Source organism: Pipistrellus hanaki (genome assembly GCF_964339955.1).
Source record: "Pipistrellus hanaki genome assembly, chromosome: 3".
Classification (NCBI taxonomy): Eukaryota; Metazoa; Chordata; class Mammalia; order Chiroptera; family Vespertilionidae; genus Pipistrellus; species Pipistrellus hanaki.
Genome location: NC_140505.1, coordinates 105,340,239 through 105,366,464, shown reverse-complemented (window position 1 = coordinate 105,366,464; position 26,226 = coordinate 105,340,239). Strand labels below are relative to the sequence as shown.

General features: G+C 38.9%; 2 protein-coding genes across 13 annotated transcripts in view; one reads left to right on the top strand and one right to left on the bottom strand.

Annotated features, from left to right (window-relative positions):
* RAD52 (RAD52 homolog, DNA repair protein) overlaps positions 1-26,226 on the bottom strand; it is a 493,030-nt gene that overhangs the window by 153,590 nt on the left and 313,214 nt on the right. The gene's annotated exons all lie outside the window — the stretch shown is intronic.
* The window catches only part of ERC1 (ELKS/RAB6-interacting/CAST family member 1), a 402,974-nt gene that overhangs the window by 77,676 nt on the left and 299,072 nt on the right, over positions 1-26,226 (top strand). For all 11 annotated transcript variants that reach the window (XM_084878772.1, XM_084878773.1, XM_084878770.1 and 8 more), the window contains exons 3-4: positions 4,177-4,593; positions 23,220-23,294. In XM_084878772.1, coding sequence (XP_084734898.1) covers positions 4,177-4,593; positions 23,220-23,294 — 492 coding nt within the window. The remainder of the gene's footprint in view (positions 1-4,176; positions 4,594-23,219; positions 23,295-26,226) is intronic.

Genomic DNA, 26,226 nt, shown 5'->3' with positions numbered 1-26,226 from the left:
CTTGATGAATAGAGCAAACTTGGTTGTAAGTTCTTGCTTTTCATCTCTTTGAATATTTTATGCCAGTTCTTTTGGACTGCAAAGTTTCTGTTAAGAAAACAGCTGGTAGTCTTATTGGAGCTCCCTGTACTTAACTAACTGCTCTTCTCTTTTTGCTTTTAAGATTCTAGCTGGTTTGTCTTAGTGCATAGAGTGTTGGCCTGTATACTGAAGGGTCCTCTGTTCAATTCTGGCCAAGGGCACATGCCCAGGTTGTGAGCTGGATACCCAGTATAGGATGTGCAGGAGGCAGCTGATCAGTGATACTTTCTCATCACTGATATTTCTATCTCCCTCTCCCTCTCTGAAATCAATAAAAATAAAAAATAAAGAAGATTCTTTTTGTCTTTAATTGTTGGCATTTTACTTATGATGTATCTTGTTTTGGGCCTCTTTTCTGTGCTTCTTGGACTTGTATATTTCCTTCTCCATTTTAGGGAAGTTTTCAGTCATTATTTCCTCAAATAGGTTTTTAATTCCTTGCTCTCTTTCCCTGGTATCTTTATGATGTGAATTTTGATATGCTTGATATTATTTTAGGAGAATCCCTTCATTTACTCATTCTTAGAAAAAAAATATTTTTGCTGTTCCTATTAGTTGTTTTCCATAATCTTATGTTCCAAATTACTGATTTAATCTTCTGCTTCATTTAATTTGCTTTTTAGTCTTTCTCCTGTATTTTTCTTTTCAGATATTGTATTCAGTTCTGTTTTTTAATGATCGTTATGTCCTTTGTATGTTTTTTGAAGTTCTCATTGAGTTCATCTCTTCTTTCCCTAAGTTAATGAAACATCCTTAAAACCATTGGTTTGAACTCTGTATCTGGTATGTTGCTTACCTCCATTTTGACTGTTTTTTTTTTTTTTTCTTCTTTCTTTTTTTCTGGAGTTTTGTCCTGTTCTTTCATTTGGGTTATATTTCTTTGTCTTCTCATTTTGGCCCACTCCTTGTTTTGTTTTTACTTATTTGGTTGATCTGCTATGTCTCTTGTACTTGACAGAGGTATCTTATGTATAAGGTGTCCTGTGGTACCAAGTGGTGCAGTCTGCCTGGTTATCTGAGCTGGGTCCTTCATGGGTTTTCCTTGTGTGGGTTGTGTGTGCCCTCCTGCTATAGTTGAGCCTTGATTGCTGCTGGCAGTTCAGGGGGTATGATTGACCCTCTGACTGACTGGCTGTGAGGGCTGGCTGTAAGTACAGTAGACAAGCTGTTGTTTGGCAGCTGACCCTGTTTGTGTCAGCCATGTTTGTCCTCCAGGAGCAATGTTTGTGGAGCTGGTTGGAAGGTGCTCCTGTGTGATCTGTAGCTGGCCATTGGTATGTTGCCTCTAGAGTCTTTTGGGAGGTGGTTTGGTGCAGGCCCAGGTCAACTGTTGCTTGTATCTGGCTTGGGGCCTCTTGGTAGGAGCTATAGAGTGATCTGTGAGTGGTTGCCACTTTTGCTGGGCTTAAGGCACCTGGGAGAGGCTACACTGAGCACAGAGACTGGCTGCCACTTTCTGGCCTAGGTGGGCACCACAATATGAGCTGAGGCCAGCTGCCACTTGTGCCAGGCTTGCGGCTGCTTCATTAAAACTACGTTTCAGCTGAAGATGGCCACTGCTTATGACAGGTTTGGAGCCACCTGATGGGAATTACAGTGCAAGTTTATACTGGTTTGTCCCCCTTTCTCTGCTTGGAGCTGTTAAGAACTGTAAGGCACGCTAAGGCCAGTCACTGCTTGTATAGAGTTTATGAACCTTATGAGATTTTGGAAAGGTGTGTGGTATGATTTGAAGCAGGTCGTTCCTGCAGGGGAGCTTCGAGGATCAGGCTCAGAGTTGGGTGAGATGGGGTCTCAGGGGATCACCAGGATGAGTGAATGGTTTCAGCCAGGTTAATGGAAAACACAGATTTGGCACTTGCCTATGCTGAGTCTACAAAGAAATAGTGGCACTTGCCAGAATTTTTGTTGTCCCCAGAGAGAGTTGCTCTAACCCCTTTTTCTCCATCCCTTATTCTGAAGTTTGTCCTTGATGTTTCTTGAACTGCTGCCCTTGTGCTGGAACTTAGGACAAGTGAATTTGTGGATTTTTAAACAGATTCACCTCAGTCTCCAGCTGCTCCCTATCCTTTATGGATGCAATGTGTACTGGTTTTTACAGCCAGATGTTATGGGGACTCCTCTTCTTGGCACTGATATCCCAGGTTGGGGAGCCTGAAGTGGGGCTGGGACCCCTTGGTCCTCAGGGGGAACCACTGCAGTCTAGATATTCCTCTTGATTCCTAACCACCATGCCTGCGTGTGAGACCTGCGTGTTCCACATCTCCACCCCTCCTGTCAGTTTCATTGTGGCTTGTTTGCATTCTTAGTTACAGGGTTCTGCTCAGCTGCTTCTCATGGATGGTGATAGTATAATTCAGTTTTAATTTTGATGTGATCATGGGAGTAGACGAGCACAGCGTTACGTACTCCACCATCTTGACTGGAAGCCTCTAGATTTTATTTTTATAGGAAAGTACATTACTAAAAATATGTCTTGAACAAAGATGTGAATAATTTTGGTCAGTTCATTCTGGCTTACTGGTGTTTGTATGTTTTATGGTGGTTTCTCTCCCAGAAAGAATCATCTCTGTAAATAATATTCTTGGGCTTTATTTCAACTTTAAATTTTGTTGTTATAGTACAATATATGTGAAAGCATCCTAAGTAATAACTTTGTACATGCATGCTTTTTTATAAAACTGTAAGGTCATGATCTATTTGTACTCTGTCAATATCAGACTTTCTCACTTCTTTTTTTCTGGAGGAAAAGGGAATGGAAAAAAAAAAATCTGTAGCTTCTTATAAGCTTTGGGTACACAGTGACTTAAGTGTTGATATAGCTCTGATTGACACAGACATTAACCCCCTTTCAACAGGCCTTACATTGTGTGCTGCAGCTGAATGTCAGCAGAGATTGCCTTCACATAGCCAAGCATCTTGCCTACAATGTGTGTTCATTCAACAGAATCCACTTCCAGTAATGGCACTACCAATGTTAGCTGTTAACACTTTCCAGAGCTGATGATTTCACCTACCAGTTTTTCTTCACCCTTCTATCTTGTTGTTAAGTCACTTACCAGTATTTCAGTGACTAAATCTGGAAAGCTTGTTAACCTCATTAACCTTTCCAGGTTTTTGAAACTTTAGGTTGTAGAGAACTGGGAGAGAAGTGAGCTTGATATTAAAATGCTTTTGGAATGAACAGTATTTTTATGGTTCATTATAGTTCTGCAATGGCTCTGTTTGTTACTAGTGAGCATTCTCAAGTTTAAAACACTGTAGAAATGGTTCTTATAGCACCCCTTTGTTGCTCAGTTGTACTTTAAAGATTTTTTAAAACTTATTTTGATTTTATTTTTAATTGAATGAATCACTTCAATCTTGACATTGCTTAGTATGATATTTTTACTATTGTAATTTCTTATTGGGGTATTGTCTTTTCTGTACTTTTCTTCCTCCACGTATTCCTCTCTCCCTTTTTTTAAACCTTTCTTTCAGTTTGGGGAGTCAGAACAGACTTTCTAAAGGAGATGATGCCTGACCTAAGAATGAAAGGATAAATAGAGTTTAACTAGACATGGGAGATGGAGAGGGCAGAGAAGACTGCATAAGAAGAGGTTAAGGAGTAAATGCTGAGTAGTGTGGGGTTTAGGTAACTAAAGAATACCAATTTATCCTGAATTCTAAATTTTTTTAGTTAGAGAAAAATTATGTTAAATTAAGGTGAATTTTTTTTGTCTGATATGTTTGTATTTTTGTGCATTTCCCATATCTTTTCTCTCCCTTCCCCTCAGTTCTATTTAGTAATATCTTCAATTATTTTGAACAGTGTCTTCATTTTTGTCATGGCTTATGCAAAGTGAGGAGCTGCCATACTTGTTTCCTTTTGGGAATAAACATAACAAATTATTGATATTTTACAGATTATCTCTCTCTCTTTTTTTTTTTTTTTTTTTTTTAAGACAATGTAATACTGAATAACATGGATCCTGATTGGCTAATTGCAGGGTTCTGAGAGCCCTGGTAGTAACTTTCTGACTCCCCTCTAGGCTCTGTTTTTGCTGCTTGAGGAGGAAAGCTGATATGGTGTTTTCTTTTTTGTCTTGGTTCTAGCACATGCAAATGACAATTCAGGCTCTCCAGGATGAATTACGGATCCAAAGGGACCTAAACCAGTTATTTCAGCAAGATAGTAGCAGTCGGACTGGTGAACCTTTTGTGGCAGAGCTGACGGAGGAGAATTTCCAGAGGCTACATGCTGAACATGAAAGACAGGCCAAAGAGCTATTTCTTCTTCGAAAGACTCTGGAAGAAATGGAACTGCGTATTGAGACTCAGAAGCAAACCCTGAATGCTCGGGATGAATCTATCAAGAAGCTTCTGGAGATGTTACAGAGCAAAGGACTCTCTGCTAAGGCTACTGAGGAAGACCATGAGAGAACAAGACGACTGGCAGAGGCAGAGATGCATGTCCACCACCTAGAAAGCCTTTTGGAGCAGAAGGAAAAAGAGAACAACATGTTGAGAGAGGTGAGTGACCATTTTTTCAATTGTTACAACTTACTGTCTTTTTATTGTGATTAGTCAGCATCTTGGCCTAAATAAATTTATGTGCTCCACCAAGCTAGCAGAAGGGAATTTTTTTCTTTGGTATTTTAAGTGGTTCACTGCTTTCTGTTCTGATTTGCTCTCTTGTATGAGATAACAGTGACTGGTATGTGTACTGGCTTGATAATTTTCTGGGTCTTTCTTTTCCTCTCCTGGTTTCTATACATTCATTTTGTTGCTAGAAGGGCACAGCATTTTTTGTATGTTACTCATCTTTTGATTTGTTTAGAGACATATGCAACAAAACCAGAATCAGAGTAGCTAACCATTGGTCAATTTAAAAATATTAATAAGAGAAAGTAAGCAGTAACTTCAACTTAGGTGTGCTCATAAAATCCTTGACAGCAATAATGGATGTTTGCCTTGTGGTTTCTATGGAAACTGTTGCCTTACTGTAAAAATATATGTGATAAAAATAATTTGCTGCCATAGAGGCATAGTGAGAAAGAAGGACATATAGGCATACTGCCACTTATATTTTAGAGAGAAAACTCAGACTTCAGCTGACCGTTGTGGTTGTTGATAAGTTTTCACTTTTCTAGTAATCATTTTAAGAAAGCATAAGTAAAAAAATTTTTTTTACATTGAGCCGAAATCGGTTTGGCTCAGTGGATAGAGCGTCAGCCTGCGGACTGAAAGGTCCCAGGTTCAATTTCGGTCAAGGGTATGTACTTTGGTTGTGGGCACATCCCCAGTATGGGGTGTGCAAGAGGCAGCTGATCAATGATTCTCTCTCATCGATGTTTCTAACTTTCTATCCCTCTCTCTTCCTCTCTGTAAAAAAATCAATAAAATATATTTAAAAAAATTTTTTTTTACATTGAATTAAAAAATTGATAGCTTAATTCTCTACATGTAGTCAGAGAGTTAAGATAACTTTCAGATCTGAATAGGGAAAAAACAGCTTATTCACCAGTGTGAATAATTTCTTTTATATGAAATGTAAGGAAGGAAGTTTTTTTTTAAAAAATGGGATATTCCCAAAACAGCAAAATGGCAACTTTAAAAGAATACTCTTAAACTTATAGTTTGTTACAGTTTCTCCTTTTGTAAAAAATCTAAAATATCTACACTGAGGACATTTTTATTTTTTATTCTTAATTTTTAAAAAAATATATTTTATTGATTTTGTACAGAGAGGAAGGGTGATAGATAGAAAGCTAGAAACATCAGTGAGAGAGAGTCATCGATCAGCTGCCTCTTGCACACCCCATACTGGAGATATGCCCGCAACCAAGGTATATGCCCTTGACCGGAATCGAACCCGGGTCCCTTCAGTCTCCAAGCCAACGCTCTATCCATTGAGCCAAACCGGTCTCGGCACATTTTTATTTTTTAAACAGAAATTTATTGGTTGTTTTTTAAAAAATAAATATTTAAATAAAAATTTTTAAAGATTATAGAGTAAATCCATTGTACTTTAGTATAGTAAAATTAGAAAATAGATTAGCAAAAACTTTAAACCCAAGGTATCATTTTCTAGTGATAACTGTTAGTTTTCTTATGTGTAAGCAGTTATGCATAATGCAATGTTACCCACTTTCTTAATAAGTTGTTTTGACTGTCTTTCTCAATACGTGTAAAGTTTTATAATTTAAAATGTATTTATTATGTTTCAGTGCATTTATTTGAATACTAGAGGCCTGGTGCATAAAATTTGTGCAGGGGTGTGTATGTATCCCTCAGCCCATCCTGCACTCTCTCTAATCTGGGACCCCTCGAGGGATATCAGACTGCCTGTTTAGGCTGGATCCCTCCTGATTGCCCCTAACTGCTTCTGCCTGCCAGCCTGATCACCCCTTAACCACTCCCCTGCCAGCCTGATTGATGCCTAACTGCTCCCCTGCCAGCCTGTCTGCCCCTAACTGCCCTCCCCTGCAGGCCTGGTCCGCCTCAACTGTTTTTCCCTGCAGGCCTGGTCACCCCCAACTTCCCTCCTCTGCCGGCCTGGTCACCCCTAACTGTCCTCCCCTGCTGGCCTGATCACCCACAACTGTCCTCCCTTGTAGACCTGGTCCCTCCCAACTGCCTTCCCCTGCTGACCATCTTGTGGCGGCCATCTTATGTCCACATAGAGTCAGTCATCTTTGACCACATGGGGGCAGCCATCTTGTGTGTTGGAGTGATGGTCAATTTGCATATTATTCTTTTATTAGATAGAAGGATTAGATAGGATAGAGGACTGGTGCACGGGTGGGGGCTGGCTGGTTTTCCTTGAAGGGTGTCCCTGATCAGTGTGGGGGTTCACTTGGGCCGTGGGGAAGCCTGGGTGAGGGGCCTGTCATGGTTTGCAGGCTTGCCACATCCGTCAGCAACCCAAACAGAGGCTCTGGTATCTGGGATTTACTTATCTTCTATAATTGAAACTTTGTAACCTTGAGCAGAGCTAAGCCTCCTGTTCGCTCAGTGGCCGCAGCCATTTTTTTTTTTTTTTTTTTTTAATAAGTTTTTATTTTTCATATTATTACAAATGTTCCTTCCCCCCCTCCCCCACCATTGCTCTCCTCCACCAGGTTCCCACCCCACCCTCTGCCCTTTCCCCTCTCCCCATTGTCCTCATCCATAGGTGCACAGTTTATGTTCAGTCTCTTCCCACGCCCCCCTCTCCCCTTTTCCCCAAGAATCGTCAGTTCACTCCCCTTCCATACCTCTGATTCTATTATATTCAACAGTTAATATTGTTCATCAGATTTTTTTAATTTCCTTGGTTTTTAGATTCACTTGTTGATAATTACGTATTTGTTGTTCATAATTTTTATCTTTGTTTACTTTCTCTTCTGAAAGAACCCCCTTCAGCAATTCATATAATTCTGGTTTGGTGGTGAAGAACTCCTTTAGCTTTTTTTTATTAGTGAAGCTCTTTATCTGGCCTTCGATTCTGAGTGATAGCTTCGCTGGGTAGCTTATTTTTGGCTGTAGGTTCTTGCTATTCATCACCTTGAATATTTCTTGCCATTCCCTTCTGGCCTGCATGGTTTCTGTTGAGAAGTCAGCTGACAATCGTATAGGTGCTCCTTTATAAGTTACTACCTTCTTTGCTCTTGCTTCTTTTAATATTCTCTCTTTATCTTTTGCTCTTGGAATTTTAATAATGATGTGTCTCGGTGTGGTCCTCTTTGGATTCCTTTTGTTTGGAGTTCTGTGCACTTCCTGGACTTTTTGTTAAGATTTATTTATCTTCTATAATTGAAACTTTGTAGACTTAAGCGGAGGCCAAGGCAGGCCAGGGTAGGTGGAAAGCTTGGCTTCCTCCATTGCCTCAGAAACCCAAGCCTCCTGCTTTCTCTGTGACCGCAGCCATCTTGATTGGGTTAATTTTCATAGTCGTTCCAGATTGGCTGGTTGGCATGGCTTGTGGGTGTAGCAGATGTATGGTCAATTTGCATATTACTCTCTTATTAGATAGGAACTCTGTTGAAAATTTAGACCACTGTTAGTTTTTTAGTATCAACTGTGCTATACTAAATATACTTAATCATTTATCTCTAAAAATTTTTAGGATAAATTCCTATAAAGTTTGCTCAGTCAAATAATGTGTACATTTTTGAAACTTGTCTTTAAAAAAATTTTTTTTATTGATTTCATAGAGGAAGGAAGAGGGAGAGATAGAAACATTAGTGATGAGAGAGAATCATTAGTTAGCTGCCTTCTACACTCCCTCTATCTGGGATTGAGGCTGCAATCTGGGCCTGTTCCCTGACTAGTATCAAACCTGTTACCTCCTGGTTCATAGGTTGATGCTCAACTACTGAGCCATGCTAGCCAGGCTATCTTATCTTTTAGAGTGATTGGACCAGTTGATCCTTCCAACATATACTAACTATATTGTTACAATTAATCTGTTACAATCTATATTTTATGCTCTTTAAATTACCATCACATCATACTATCTTAGGAAAATTTCTGTAAATTTCAATATTATAAACACATCCTGAGTTTCTTTCAGTTTACTTTGAATACTTTATATTCCATGAGATAATCTAGAGCCTGACCATAGAGTATCAAACAGCATGCAACATGAAAACTATGCAAGCATCATGATGAACTTTGAATGTTATACTTTTACTGATTCTGTTCTGAATATTTCAACCTATGCCCATTTAATTTTGAGTGTGGGGGTTAATAAATAGTAAATAGCTAAGTATTATGAAAAGCCACCAAGTTACTCTGACAGAGAACAATCAGAATTTTGGCAAATTTGAAAAAGTGGTAGGAAATCCATGAATTTATGACTGATTTTCAAATAAACTCTGTAGATATCAAGTCTCATTTATGTACTTAATGTGGAAAGAAATATAGGCTTTGTTGGGGAGATCCAAGATGATGTAGGAGTGGGTGGAAGCTACACTTGCTGCCTCTGAGTACCAAACTGGAATTATATCTAAAATTATAGAACAATCATCCTGAATACTGCTGAAGAGAAGTCTTATAACCAAGAATTTACAGAAGCAGCCACACTGAAACTGAATCTGGGACAGACTAAGAACAGGGGCCATTTTCTCCTCACATGCCTGACTGGAGCAGAGTCCTGCCTTCAGTTGGCAAAGTATTGGCCTACTGAGTCATCAAGCCTCATCCTGATGATTTCCTGAGATCCCACCCCAACACAAAGGTGTGCAAGCATACAATTAGACATGGTAGTCCAGGGAGCATTTACTGAGTGGCCCTAGACCCAGAACTGGCACCTGTATCAGTCTGGTGAACACCACTTGACCCTATCTGGTGACTCACTGTGAGCCTACTTCATATAATTTGAGTACAGCCAGAGGTTCTGTCAGTGACTGAACCTATCAGGCAAGAAGCAGGCAGAAGTGGATTTCAGGGAGCCTTGGGACTTTGCTGATCTGCCCCAGTGCCCGGTGCTAGTAAAATCCTGCTGTGGTGAGCAGCTTGGTCCTTCCTGCATACACCCAGGTCCAGCAGAGGCAGCTACAAACTGCCAATCTCAACAGTTACAAACAGGTTGCCATGGACCAGTCTTAGGCAGTGTCTGACTTTGGCCTGCACCAGAGTCCCTCTTATGAGGCCCCAAAACCAACACACCCAGTGACCAGCTTCTGATAAAATCAGAGCAGGATTCAATTAGCTTCACAAGCAGCATATCCAAAGGGAGATCATGGCAGCACCACACCCTGCTGAATGAATTTACTTCATGTGGTCAGTACCTGCACAGCAACTTGCATGCCATGGTTGGGGTTGAGCCTCACTGTCAGCCAGCCTGATGGTCCATTCTGCACAGGAATATGCCAGTATCAGTCAGGACTCAATAACAAACAGGCAAGCCCCCATAACTCACAAGGACATTCTTGGAGCACCAAATTCAGGTGATCAAGAAGATTGCACTACTGAATTCCACAAGGACACCTACTACATAAGGCCACTCCATGAAGACATGGAGGCAAAGTATAATAGATCTATGTAATACATAGAAATAACAAAGAGGAAGCCAAAATGGGGAGACAAAGAAATATACCCTGAATGAAAAGCAGGAGAAATCTCCAGATGAAGATCTAAATGAAATGGAGGCAAGCAATTTATCAGATATAGAGTTCAAAATAATGGTTATAAGGATGCTCAACAGCATGAAAATGGACATAGAAATCATGAAAAACATGATTGACATAGCTGAAAATAATACACTGGAAGGAAATAACAGTATGTTAGAACAGTGGTCAGCAAACTCATTAGTCAACAGAGCCAAATATCAACAATACAATGATTGAAATTTCTTTTGAGAGCCAAATTTTTTAAACTTAAACTTCCTCTAATGCTACTTCTTCAAAATAGACTCGCCCGGGCTGTGGTATTTAGTGGAAGAGCCACACTCAATGGGCCAAAGAGCCACATGTGGCTTGTGAGCTGCAGTTTGCCCCACTGGGTTAGAAGAAGCAGAGGATCAAATCTGCAAGTTAGAAGACAAAGTAGATAAAAAGTCACTGAGAAACAAAAAGAAAAATACATAAAAATCATAAGGGCAGTTTAAAGGAACGTTGGGACAACATGAAGTGTAACAACGTCTGCATCATTGGTGTACCAGAAGGAGAAGAGAGAAAGAAGAAGAGACTAAGAACCTATTTGAAGAAATAATAGCAGAAATTTCCCTAATCTGGTGACGGAAAAAGACATGGAAATCCAGGAAGTGTAAAGAGTTCCAAACAAAATGAAGCCCACATCAAGACACATCATAATTAAAATGGCAAAGTTTAAATACAAATAGAGAATCTTAAAAACAAAAAGAGAAAGATAGTTTCCTATAAGGAAGCTTCCATAAGACTATCAGTTAATTTCTCAACAAAATCATTTCAGGCCAGAAAGGGTTGCCATGAAATATTCAGAGTGATGAAAAGCAAGGACCCGCAACCAAGACTACTTTACTCAGCAAGGCTATTATTTAAAATTAAGGAGAAATAAAGAAGTTTATTAGACCAAACCAGTATTACAAGAAATGTTAATGGGCCTGCTTGAAGAAGAAGAAGAAGAAAGCAAAACAAAACGAAGGGATAGCCCTAACTGGTTTGGCTCTGTGGATAGAGTGTTGGCTTGCAGACTGAAGGGTCCCAGGTTAGATTCCGGTCAAGGACATGTACCTTAGTTGCAGGCACTTCCCCAATGGGTGTGCAGAAGGTAGCTGATCAATGTTTCTCTCTCATTGATGTTCCTAACTCTCTATCCCTCTCCCTTCCTCTCTGTAAAAAAAAAAAAATCAAAAAAAAAAAAATCAATAAAATATATTAAAATAAACAAACAAAAAAACAACAAAGGAATATAGTTAAAAGGATAAAATGGCAATAAATACATACCTATCAATCAAATTGCTTAAATGCTCTAATCAAAATACATAGGTTAGCGGAACAGATAAGAAAAATAGGCCATATATACTTATGCAGTCTATAAGAGACCCACCTCAGAAACAAAGATACATATAAAAGTAAAGGGATGGAGCAAGATATTTCATGCAAATAGAAAGGAAAAAATGATGCTGGGGTAGCAATACTTTTATCTGAAAAAATAGACTTTGAAACAAAGGATATAGTGAGAGACAAAGAAGGATACGACATAATGATAAAGAGAGCAATCTAAAAAGAGGATATAACCCTTGTAAACCTTTATGCACCCAACATAGGAGTACTTAAATATCCCTTGATTGATATACAGGGATAGTAATAGAATCATTGTAGTGACTTTAATCCCTCATTTACACCAATGGATATATGTCCCAGCAGAAAATCAAGGGAACGGTGGCCTTGAATGACATTTTCAGAGCGTTTCACCCTAAAGCATGGAATATGCATTCTTTTCAAGTGTACATGGAACATTTTGTAGGATAGACCATGTTAGGACATAAAACAAGCCTCAATAAGTTTAATAAGATTAAAATCATATCAAGCATGTGCTGCCTGTCACTACTTGAGCCAATTAAGTAGAGACAGAGTTAGATCATATATAAACATTAATTCTAATACTGCTGGCAGTATGGGAGAGCAGCAGGTCATCCACAAAAATCTGTTCTGCAGCCCCTCCTAAACCAGCTGCTTATATAGAGTAGGACAAGGATTATATGGGGAAGTAGGGATTACAGACAAGGGAAAGTAGGCTATGCAGGCTGGGGTATTACTCCATTATTTGGGCAACAAGATTGTTAATCTTTCCTTGACAATAGGCAAGTCTTGAATGAGACTTATAATCAGGGAATCACACTCCCTGATTATAAAACTGTACTTTAAGGTCAGTAGTATTAAAAAGAACATGGAACTAGCATAAAAACAGGCATATAGATGAGGAGAACATACATAATAGAGAGCCCAGAAATAAAACCACACATTTATAGTCAATTAATTGACAAAGTAAGCAAAAATATACAATGGGGTAAAGATAGTCTATGCAATAAATGTGTCAATACATGCAAAAAAAAAAAAAAAAAAAGAAAAAAGAAACAGAAAAGAAAGAAAGAAAGAAGAATAAACTAGACCACCTTGTTACACAATATACAAGAATAAACTCAAAATGGATTAAATGTTAGATTTGAAACCATAAAAATCCTAGAGAAAACATAGGCAATAAAATGTTAGATATTTCTCTTAGTAACATTTTTTCTGATATATATTTTTTTTGACAAGGGAAACAAAAGAAAAAATAAACAAGTGGGACTACATCAAACCAAGGAGTTAATACCCCAAATTTATAAAGAACTTAGAAAACTTACCACTAATCAAACAAATAAGTTAATTAAAAATTGGCAAGAGACCTGAATAGACATTTTTCCAAAGAAGATATACTAATGGCCAAAAGACATGAAAAGATGCATAGAAATAACAAAGAAATAATATCATTAATCATCAGAAGAATGCAAACATGTCACAATGATATATCACTTCATACCTGTCATAATGGCTATCATCAATCTATATTAATAAAAGGGTAGCATGCAAATTGGTCAGGGTGCCCTCACAGTAATGACCGAATAGCAGGCTGCGTGGGGCGACAAGGCCAGCAGGGGGGTTAGTGAGGGACGACCAAATGACTGAACAGTAGGCTTCATGAAGTGATCAGGACAGCAGAAGAGGCTGTGAGGGGTGACTTGTTTGGGAGAGGGGGCAGTGAGGGGCGACTAGGCTGGCAGGCAGAGGGGTTAGGGGCAATTAGACAGGCAGGCAGTTGAGCAGTTAGGAGCCAGTGATCCCGGATTGCCAGAGGGATGTCTGACTGCTGGCCTCATTTCATGTTTAGGCAGTTGGACTTCCCCCGAGGAGTACTGGATTGGAGAGGGTGCAGGCTGGGCTGTGAGGAACCCCCCACCTGTGCATAAATTTCATGCATCGGGCCTCTAGTAAATAATAATGGGCATGGGTTCCCTAGAGAGAAGGCCAATCATGCATTGGCCAAAAGTCCACGGGTTGTTGCAAAGTATGTGGGGGTAGCTGTCCTGCAGCTAGAGATGGACCTGGTTGTCAGCCAAGATCTTTCCTCATATCTACCACGTTTCCCCGAAAATAAGACATCCTCCGAAAATAAGACCTACTTACAGGTTTCCTTGAGTGAAATATAAGGCATCCCCCTGAAAATAAGGCCTCCCCTAGGCTAAACATGAGAGATTTGGTCCACTGATTCTAAAAGAAATGGAATCACTAGAAATTCACCAGGAAATTCAGGAATTGGATTGTTATGATGATGTTCCAGAAGATGATGACATGATTGTCATTGAATAAATGAGTAAATTCTTGATACTGTAGGATTCACAGTTTGGTTTGTGTTGACAACTACCGTACTACCGTACCGTATACAGGTAATAAATTTCCTTTATTTTCATTTAACAATAAATGTATACCGTATTCTTCTTCATGGAAAAATAAGACATCCCCTGAAAATAAGACCTAGCGCATCTTTGGGAGCAAAAATTAATATAAGACACTGTCTTATTTTCGGGGAAACGGTATATGTAATTATAGAGTGTGATTTGCTGAACTTAACCTGCAGAAGATCGTTCTCATTTTTTTCATTAAAGGGGCCTCCATTATGTGATGGCCAGGACAGAGGCAGCCCCACTGAGAAGCACCCCGCAGTGGACGATTTTCACTCTTTTTTTCCCACCTTTGGAGGCGGGGCTCCTTTTCTCAAACAGGGAGGATGGGCCTTCCTCCCCATTCTGTAGGATATATTGTGGTTTCACAGATTATTTGAGCGCTTTACCAGGAAGATGTGATGCAAATTCAAGGTTTCCTTGTCCAGTTCCCGTTGCATTTTCCAAGGAGTCTGAAAAATAGCACAATATCGTATACGATATTCATATTTTGAGGACCACAAAGTGCTCGGCAGGCATAATCCATTCGTTCTCGAGGTCTTCCTGATGCTGGCAGGTGCTTTTCCTGCCTCAGTCTTCCAGCGGGGAACGGCTCAGAAAGCTGAGTGGCTCCCCAGAGCCACACAGCACGTCGCAGTCCCCAGGCTCTTGGCAGTTTTGCGTTCTCAGGGAAGCCCACGTGGCCCCAGTTTCAATGGATCCTTGGAGGTTGGTTTCTTAAGCCCATCACTTCTAAGATTCACAAGTTTTCCCATTTTAACAATTGTGAAATTGTCTTACTCTTGATGGCATTTTACATTCTTTGTCAGCAAGACAGCAGTCCTGTTAAATTTGTTTGCCTGTACATTCACAAGCATGTGAATAAACAATAACTGTTTATTTTTTTTTTTAACATTGGGAGAAATCTTAAAAAATATTTTTATTGAATTCAGAGAGGAAGAGAGATAGAAACATCAATGATGAGAGAGAATCATTGATCAACTACTTCCTACTTCTGGGGATTGAGCCCCAAACCTGAACATGTGCCCTTGACTGGAATTGAACCCCAGACCCTTTAGTCTGCAGACTGACGCTCTATCCACTGAGCCAAACCAGCTAGGGCATAGTTGTTTATTTTGTTATAATATTAGTTGATGGTGTGAGCTTTGGTATTTATTGTTGACTTTAATTTGTTGTTCAGTATATATTCAGAATATTGCACTGTGAATCAACATTGAAACAAAAAAAATTATTTGTATAAAGAAAATCATAAAAATAGTTCAGAATGATACATGATTAAACTCTATGGTTAAATAAGTAAAAAAGAACAATTGCAATCAGTATCAGAATAATAAGGCAATGCGACATGATTTATTTGGAGGAATTTCCTCCTTTACAGCTCATAAAACTATGATATTCAGTGGCATCTTAGATATGATGAAATACAGCAACATTAAAATGGCATTTATACCAAGTAACATTAGTGATTAGTTTGTCATTTTGTTTATGAACATGATTCTGTAGCTAGCAGATTAATGTGCTAAATAAAAGCCAAAGAAGAAAAATAAAACTTAAATTAAGCATTGTATATTCTCTTTGTAACAAAATTACATTATGTGACTACTTAATACTAGATTTTATATTGTTTATTGTAATACCTTTCCTTTGATAGAAGAGTGGGGACCTCTATTGGACAAATATTGACTTACAGGCAAGACATGATTAGTGCTTGGGGCTTATGCATATGGGTTTAGCAAACTTTACAAATGATTTTGTTATACACCAAAGTTTGGGACCAAAATTTTGGTTCTAGATCTATTGGCAGAACATTATCTAAGGTCCTATGGAATTTTTGGATCTGCAGTTTATATGCATATAAAGTATTGTCAATAGGCCAAATAAATAATATATTTTAGACCTACATGTGCTTCCTTTTTTTTTTTTAAAAAAAATATATTTTATTGATTTTTTACAGAGAGGAAGGGAGAGAGATAGTGAGCTAGAAACGTCGATGAGAGAGAAACATCGACCAGCTGCCTCTTGCACACCCCCTACCGGGGATGTGCCCGCAACCAAGGTACATGCCCTTGACCGGAATCGAACCCGGGACCTTTCAGTCCACAGACCGACGCTCTACCATTGAGCCAAACCGATTTCGGCTTTTTTTTTTTTTTTTAATCAGATGAGATCAGGTGTGTTCAGGGTGGTATGGCCATAGACGACAGCTCCTATTTTTAAAATGTAGTTATTGTTGCGATGACCAAAGTACAGAATTGTTTTAAGACATTATTATATTTATGCTAGTTTTTGTCTCTATAATATTTCAACCAACAAACCTTGGTAGTCATGTTAGCCTTTGCAGAAATATTTAAGGTTAAAAGCCTAATATTTGATTAGGTTCTTGGCTTGAAATACTGAATGCAACTAACATAGTTGAAGGAAGCCTGTCTGTATCATAGGCAGTTGTAAGGTATAGGCAGGGGAGAGGGGAGGGGAAAAATTAATAGAGATATATATAGAAAAAACTAGAAAAATCAAAGAATAGGAAGATTTAAAGAGAAAAGGAGTCCCTAATTAGTTTGCTCTTTTTTAAGTGATGTTGGAAAATGAGTATCTTATTTATGTAGGTTCTCACCTCCCTTCTTTTTGTAATTTGTTCCCATTTCCATTTTGAAAGATAATACATTTTCTCAGATTAATGCCATTACTAGAGATGGTTAAAGGTTCAGGTATGATATTGTCTGACATTGGCTGAGTTAAGATACAGAAAAAAAAGTGAGGATTCTTTCTGTTTACACTTCCCTTTATTTCTTCTGTTTTTTTGTTGTTAGTAAAGTAAACCTAGAACTTGTGTGGAGGACTGAATCTATATAGGACTTCAAAAGCCGTGTGGAGCTTCTGCCTTGGACCAAGAGATTTGAGGCTGATACCTAAAACTTAAAGACAAGAAATTTCAGACATAAGTAGTACTTTTCAGTCACAAATACTCCTTTCTCTTAGTTGTATGGTTAAAAATTGGCTTATTTTGAAAAAGAAAGAAATTACTAAAGAAAGAAGTATGAATTTTTTTTTCTAATATTTGTTTTCTAACTCTAGCTATTATTGTTTATTAAGTGAATGAAAGGAAGTGAATATATTTTCTATTGTCAACCTCAGTTGACTGTGACAAGTGCCAGATAATTTTACCTGTACTTTAAAATTTTTTGAATGAAAATTTTCAGGTCAGAAGGAGCTAAATGAAGTGAGCAAATAACATATTCTATTTCTCACATTCATTTCTATTTCCAGAGTCTTGTCCTATTATTAACAGTGCATGAGTCAGAGGCTTGATGTGCTCATTGGGAACAGGGGACGTTATCAGCTCACTGACTGCAAGATGTGCTCATAATGATCTTTAATGTGCAGGCCTCTCAATAGAAATTTGTTATGAGTGGAAGGTTTTAAAATATCTTAATAGGAAAACTTTATGCCTAAATGGTTCTAAATGTATCCTAGTTTCTTAGCATAGGAGGATATTTAAAAAATTCAAATGAAGTTCTGTTTTCTTTGTTTTGCTTATATGCTAACTAAGGTTTAAAATGAAATTATAAGAGTTTCACCTTAAAGCATTTAAAAATTTACCAGTTTGGAATAAGAATGGGAAAGTGGTCAGTTAAATTAGCACAGTATCTGAATTATGAGGTATTACAAAGAAATGCAGTTTTAATATTTTCAAATGGATAGAGAAATACCAAATAAAAATGCAAAGTATAGGTTATAGGATTTTATTAATAAGATCATTTATAGATAGCAGGATTCACTTTATTTTTGTTTATACATTTTAAAGTTTTATGCTCATTTATTGAACAAATATTGCTAAATATCTCCTGTGTACTCAGTTAATCACCTTGCTTACAATGTGGAGAATTGATTAAATGTGGACAAACTGGAGGCTGGGTGAAAACTGAGTTGTTTGTTTTAATGCAGTTGAGAGATTATTGTGGCCTGAACTAATGTGTTTAGAGTTTGTCCTGGATTAATGTATTTTGGATTTTACTGTCTTTCTTAATGAAATGTTTTGTCTTGCAAGACTTTATATAATTTTGAATTAACTTAATCCTTTTATGACTTGCTTTTAAACACTGTTAGGACTAATCTAGATAATCTTCCCTCTAGAGCAGTGGTTCTCAACCTTTCTAATGCTGTAACCCTTTAATACAGTTTCACATGTTGTGGTGACCCCCAACCATAAAATTATTTGTTGAGAACCACTAGCAGGGTCGCCTAAGACCATCGGAAAACACAGATATTTACATTATGATTCATAACAGTAGCAAAATTACAGTTATGAAGTAGCAACAAAAATAATTTTATGGTTGGGGGTCATCACAACATGAGGAACTATATTAAAGGGTCACGGCATTAGAAAGGTTGAGAACCACTGCTCTAGAGATAGATGAGCTGTACCCCTAAGACGTGACCTTTCCAGTATCCCTACTAAGTGCCTCTGATGTTCTCTTCACTTTGGAACTTAAATTTTTCCCAGCCCCACGTGAGTTCAGTTAGTTGCTTAAATCATAGCTCTATGGTAGTTGTTTTGTCCTCAGTATTTAGTTGTTCTTTGTCTGGCATTGTGGAGTCTTGCCCTGTACATGCACACTTTTTGGCCAAAGACTCAAGGGCCTCTGTCAGATACTGCTGCCTTCTGGCTAGCTTCCTTCTCTATGCTATTCTGCTCTGCACATTTCCACTATTTTTAGGAGTCTTACACATTGATCTATCTTTTGAGCTCTGCAAGTCTGCTGTTTTCTGTTTGGGTTTCCCCTCCTTGCATCACATACTGGATAGCAAGTCTGGGCCATCACCTTGTTTGTTTCTTTTCCCTTAAGGATTAAAGTTCTATGATACTTGTTTTTCAATTTCTGAAAACAATTATTTTAATCATCTTGTCTAATTTTAAAATAGTTTGACAGGAGGACCAGTGTTCTATCTATTATGGTCATACCGTGCTGCTTTTGAAGGGAGCGAGAAATAAATAGGAAACTCATTGAAGCATTTAAAGCAGACTAGTGTCATGATTTGTTGATGCTTTATCAAGATTACCTCAGTGCTCTCTTGAAAATGGACAGAGGAAATGGAAGAAAACTAATAGAAACCATTATAGTTATCTATGCTTAAACTAGGCTGGAAATGGAGTGAAACAGATAAATTTAGAAAATATTTTGAACATAGAACAGGATGTGCTGTTGAATTGCTGGTGGGAAATGAAGATCTGGGAGGAATGAAAGGAGAAATGGTTGGTGTTTGGCTTGTGCTACTAGTAGGGCAGTGCCATATGTAACCAGATGGGGAAGACATCTCTTTAAAGAGAATATCAAGAGGTTTTTAAAATTTTACTTAATAAAATAAGTTTGAGTTCCCTGTTAGATATCTAAGAAGAAATAGCAGATGAGCAGTTGGAAATGTGAGTCTTGAAATCAGAGCAGAATGCAGGCCTAGAAATTCATGAGTACGTATTTCAAGTTAATTTTAAGCAATGTAGATTAGAAAGTTTAGATAAAAAAAAAAGAAAAGGGTTTAGGATTGATCCCCCAGCTACTGTAGTCCTTGGGGGTCTAATTTAGAAGCAAAAGCATACAAAATAAACATAAAGAACAACTGAAATGATAGAAAAAGAAGACTGTGGTGTCATAATAATTAAGAGGAAATATATATATTGGAGGGAATGGACCACTGCTTTGAATGCCTCTGAGAGTTCTGGGAAGATGAGGACAGAGCCCTAACCACTCTAAATGGTTAGATCATCAGCCCACACACCGGAAAAAAAAAAAAAAAATCTATATGAATGCAAAAGCCTTAAGTAAGGAGCAGGGCTGATGTAGTGAGGAAAAGCAAGGAGGCTGGTATGTCTGGAGTCAGATGGGGAGGCATGACAGTGTTTTGAGCAAAGGAATAACAAGTTCAACTTTATGTTTAAAAGAGGTGCTCTGACTGCTCTGTAGAGAGTGACTGTAGGGAAGCGAGATAAAGAGAGGGGAGCCTGATTGTTATGGGATTAAAAGGTATATTTTTGTTAGTGGCTCACTCCAAGTAGTAGCAGTGGAGATGTCAAGAAGTGCTTGGATTTTGGATATGTTTTGAAGATAGAGTTAACTGGATTTCCTGATTGGCTGTGGCTTGAAAGAAAAAAGAAGGCATTAACCTGTTAACCGAGGGGGACGTATAAATACGTCAAACTTAAACAATATCAGATACGGGTAGGACATATGAATACGTCCTTGAAATATATGTTGTGCCCTGAAACGGGCGGGATGTATATTTCCGAACAACAAAGGTATTAGTCATCCATACATGTCTCGAAATGAATTTAAGACCCGGAGGGAATCAGTATAATTTCGCTATTGAGAGTGGTGGACGTGTTCTGGGTGAGCAATGACGGGTACGTACTTACACTTACCTACCTATTTTCGCATTATATATTATTTACTTATATTTTTTATATCTCCAACCTTTATATAATAGAAAAACATATAAAATTGATCCAATCATCAATAATTTGTTAGAAAAGTTTAAAAGTTTTTATGTGAACGAGAAATATGCGTAGATGAATCTCTTTTATTATGGAAAGGGTATTTATCTTGGAAACAATATATATCTACAAAAAGAGCTAGATTTGGAATGAAGTTGTTTATTTTGAGTGAAAGCCAATCTGGATACGTACAAAATATAATTTTATACACAGGCAAGGACACAAATTATGGTTCGAACTACCCACAAGAAAAACAATCAACAAGAATTGTTTTGGAGTTAACACATGACTTACTGAATAAAGGGTATAGGATTTACTTAGATAATTTCTATACGTCAATTCATTTGGCTGAACTCTTGTGTCAAAACAATACAGACATTGTTGGAACAATGAGGATAAACAGAGTCGGAATCTCCAGTGAAATAAAAACAAAAAAATTACAGAAAAAATGAACATATAGTAAGAATCAAAGACAAACTTATGGTTTTAAAATGGAAGGATAAAAAAGACGTATTGATGCTCAGTTCTATTCATAATGACGAAAAGACAATGATTGAAAAGAGAGGAAGAAGGCAAGAAAAACCGAATGTTGTCCTGGATTATAACAAGAATATGGGCGGCGTAGATTTGGGAGATGGAGTTATGGTGGCCTACATGGCTGCCCATAATAGGGTAAAAAAATTTTATAAAAAATTTTTTCTACGATTAATTGATATGTGCTGCTTCAATGCATATATTATATACAAAAAAGATAAAGGCCATTTGGATCGATTACACTTTTTGATAGAGTGTGTAGAGATATTGGTAGATAACAACATAGTGAAAACCCACCCAAAGACATCAACAAGCAGTTCTACATCTAAACCATGACGTTTAGTTGAAAGGCATTTTCCAGAACAAATGAAAAGCGATATAGGAAAAACTAAATTCAGGAAATGCCGAGTTTGCTACAAAAAAGGTGTTAGAAAAGAATCTACATACTGGTGTCTAGATTGTAAGGTAGCACTATTTATCAACAATTGTTTTAAAATATATCACACGGAAGTTGAGTTTTGAATTTTTACATTTATATTTCAATTTTTAAACTCAATATTTCTATTTTATTTGTGTGCTTTTGTTTATTGTTCTGTAATTGTTAACTTTTTTATATTTTTTATTGTGTATAGAAATAAAAAAATATATTTTTTGTAATCTTTATAATTGTTTGTAAAATTTATAATTTTTTAATTCAATGTTTCCATTTTTTTGTTGGTATTCTTTTCTATTTGTTTGTAATTTTGTATTTTCCTTTATGTGTGAGTTTTAGAAAGCAGTGCTTTATATATAAACAAACGAAAATATATATATTTTATTTATTTTAATTAAGTATAAATTAAAAAAATTACGTCCACTGGGCGTGACGTACTGACACGTCCTAGTGAAAGAGTATGCGCCCATTGTACTTTGAGTAATTAAAAAGGGAACTCCCCGGTTAACAGGTTAAGAAGATTCATTGGTTTTTGTCCTGAGTAATTGGTAGGATGGAGCAGGTTTTGGGGGCACCACCAAGAGTTTAATCTTGGATATGTAGAGTTTGAGGTAGTTGTTAAACATACAAGTGGGATTCTTAGTTGAATATTTAAGACTCCTGGAGTTAGGGAGAGATGTAGCAGAAAGGTTAGTGTGTGTTAATAGTGGTTTTGCCATTAGCAGCAGCCAAATTGGGAGTGTGGATGTTCAGAAATTACTGGTGTTTAAACTGCTGTTTATAATTTAGAATTTTTGTCATTTAATTAGGACTACTCTTTTAGGAATAGATAGCTCAATGAAGTTTGCATTTCTATTTTCTATTTCTCTCAAACCATTCTTCCTGGTCAGGCAAGAATGAATAAATTAAGTGAAAGGTATAATTATAGTATACATTTCTTTTTATTATTATTATGGTTAAACACTCTCAGTTTGAAAGTATCTGGATATTTTTTTGGGTTACTAGAGTCTGTCCCAGAATACTTTGGAAGTACTGCCAAACTCAGAGACATTCACAAAATATGACAAGAAAACATTCTGAAATGTTCTGGAAACTTCAGGGTGATCCTTGGAGACTCTAAATTGTGATATTACTACCATCACCTCCTTCCTTCCAGAACCGGAACTCACTAAAATTTGGATTAAAAAGTTGCCATGTTTTTCTGACATTTTCTAAATATGAACTACTTATGAAACTTGTTCAGCAGTCTTTTTTGTTTTGTTTTGTTTTGTTCAGTCTTATCTTTTTCTTTCCATTTGTAGCCCCACTGGAGAGGGACTTTCATTATTGGTAGCCAGGTGGTTGCTACTCTGGGGGTGGTTGCTATGGAAAGTATGTTGTCAACACTAGTGCTTGTATTGTGACTGCCTTTATTTATCCTTTTAAAAAGGGAATATTTCTAATCCGCTTTTTGAATCATTTGGAGTTCTGATTATGTCTTTGGGTCATGTGGAAGTTTGACACATCAGCCTAGGGATATGTTGTATTGATAGTTTCATCGGTTGTAGTAGGGGGTCTGTGTGACTAAATAACTAGGTGTTCAGAGACTGGAACCCTCCTATGCTTTTTTTAAGCCTCGATACAGTGTGTGGGTTACCTGTTTCACAGAGAAAGGTGAGGAAATGGAGAAGTATCAAGGTATCTTACAAGGCTGGGAGGACCACCTTTTGCACAAAGTTACTCCTTCTCTCCTACTCCTTTTTAAAAAAGAGAGTGAAAAAGAGGACACTTACTCTTTTTTTGTTTCTCTTGTATAGGAGATGCATCGGAGATTTGAGAATGCCCCTGATTCTGCCAAGACAAAAGCTCTGCAAACTGTTATTGAAATGAAGGTAAGTAAGAATCTAATAATTTTATAAGTTATTTTACACATATAAGTGATCACACACTTTATGTGTGAGTTTTAGAAAGCAGTAGCCTATATAATAAAGAGGTAATATGCAAGTTGACCATCACTCCAACACACAAGATGGCCACCACAAAATGGCCAGCAGGGGAGGGCAGTTGTGGGCGATCAGGCCTGCAGGCAAGGACAGTTGGGGGCAACCAGGTCTGCAGGGGAGGGCAGTTAAGAGGGACTGGGCCTGCAGAGAAAGACAGTTGAGGGGGACCCAGGCCTGCAGGGAAGGGCAGTTGGGGGGGGGACCATGCCTGCAGGGGAGGGCAGTTAGTGGTGACCAGGCTGGCACGGGAGGGCAGTTAGGGGTGACTGGGCCAGCATGGAGAGGGCAGGTAGGGGCAGTTGGGCTGCAGGGGAGCAGTTAGGCATTGATCAGGCTGGCAGGGGAGTGGTTAGGGGGTGATCAGGCTGGCAGGCAGAAGTGGTTAGGGGCAATCAGGAAGGCAGGCAGGCACGCACTTGGGAGCCAGCAGCCATGGATTATGCAAGGGCAGTCGGACATCCCTTGAGGGGTCCCAGATTGGAGAGGGTGCAGGCTGGGCTGAAGGACAACATCCCTCTATCCTCCCCCCCTGCTCCCCATGCACGAATTTCATGCACTGTGCCTCTAGTCCTATATAATAAAAGGGTTATATGCAAATTGACCTTAAGGATGGAATGACTGGGAATGTCCAGTCGCTGTGATGTGCACTGACCACCAGGGGGCAGACACTCAACACAGGAGCTGCCCCCAGGTGGTCAGTGCGCTCCCACAGCAGGAACTCTGCTCAGTGACAAACCAGGCTAACGGCTGGGAGTGCAGCAGTGGTGGCGGTGGCGATGGCAGGGCTAAGGATGTTCGATCTCCTGGGTAACAGGCCTAAGCTGGCAGGTGGACATCTCCTGAGGGCTCCCGGGCTGCAAGAGGGCACAGGCTGGGCTGAGGACCACCCCTCACAAGTGCATGAATTTTTGTGCACCGGGCCTCTAGTGTAATAATATTTTACTCATTTTGTAAATTGAAAAGAAAAATGAGACTTAATGAAAATGACACTTTAAGAGAACTTTAGTCTCAGTTCCTTTTAGTAGTAGCACATAACTCAAATTAGATGGAAAGGGTTGTCCAGATTTTCTTTCAGTTATTCTCAAACCTTTGACTTTAGGACCCCTTTATACTCTTAAAACAACAGGTTCATTTTCCTCATTTATAAAAACGTCTGCTAAATATCAAGTCTGAATAACCATAGTTTATCTTTTGTTCTTTCTAATAAATATAGTTTTCTATGAAAAAAGTTGCTAATTCAGCTTGCAATTAAAAGAAGCACACAGTACTATTCCTGGGGACAGTCACCATACTTCTTACAGCAGAAGTGCCCGCCTAGTTCCTTCCCATTTTATCACACAGAATATTACAATGATGTGTGCTCAAAGCTTGAGATTTATTAAAAGTAATAAAGTAACAAGACATTAAGTTAAGCAGGCTTTAAAAATTTTTTTTTTTTCTTTTTTCTGTGAATCTTGATACTGAAGAATACAATGACTCACTGTGGTTTGGTGCTATTGCCCTTTGTCGTAAGGCACTTGCGATTTTGCCCACCATTGCTTTTATATCTTGATTAAAAATGTTAACACAATAGAAAAGGCAAATAAAGTGATAGTTTATTAAGAAAAAGTTTGACTTTGTAGACTTAATGAAAGGGTCTGGGGGACATCCTCAAAGTTTTGTAGCCATTCTATGAAAACCTCTGCTTTAAATTGATGAGTAGGTTGAAATCTTTAGGCTGTATGGTATGGCAGTTGGTGATGAAGAGCTTGCCTTCAGAGATAAATTCCCTGGGTTCAAAATCGGGTTTTACTTGATTGTGTGACACAGAGCAAGTTACAGAACCTATCTACACCTCAATTTCTTTATTAATAAACTAGAGGCCCGGTGCATGAAATTCGTGCATGGGGAGGGGGGTTGTCCCTTAACCCAGCCTTCACTCTCTCCAATCTGGGACCCCTCGAAAGATGTCCTAGTGCTGGTTTACAGGGATTGGGCCTAAACCAGGAGTCGGACATCCCTCTCGCAATCTAAGACTGCTGGCTCCTAACCGCTCACCTGCCTGCCTGCCTGATAGCCCTTAATCATTCTGCCTACTGACCTGCTCAACCCCAACTGCTCCCTACTGTTGGCCTGCTTGCCCCCAAATGCCCCCCTGCCAGCCTGATCACCCCCACTTGTCCCCAACTTCCTCCCCTGATAGCCTGCTCACTCCCAACTGCCCCCCCCTGTTGGCCTGCTCACTGCAAACTGCCCCCCTCTGCTGTCCTGATTACCTCCAACTGACCCCCTCTGATGGTCTGCTCACCCCCAACTAGTCCCCCTGCTGATCTGCCTATCCCCAATGGCCCTGACCCACCAGCCTGATCACCCACAACTGCTGTCCCATCCTGGCCTGATAACCCGTAACTGCCCTCCCCTCTTGTCTTCTAACCTCCTCTACCTCAGCCCCACCACCATAGCTTAGTCCAAAAGAAGGTCCAGAAGGTCTCCTGGAAGGTCTCCTAGTCTAATAAACATATTACCCTTTTATTAGTATAGATAGAGGCCTAGTGCACAGGTAGGGCCAGCTGGTTTGTCCTGAAGTGAGTCTCGGATAAGGATGGGGGTTCCTTTGGGGTGTGGGGTGGCCTGGGCGAGGGGCCTGTGGTGGTTTGCAGGCCGGCCACATCCCCATGGTGTGAGGGCCCCTACTGGGGCAATGGCCAGCATGGGTGAGGGGCTGAGGACTGTGGGGGTCCCTGCAGGGATGCCTGGGTGAGGGGCTGAGGGCCATTTTTAGGCTGGCCACAGCCCCTTCAGGGTGGTGGTGGGGGTCCTGCTGGGGTGCCTGGCCAATCTG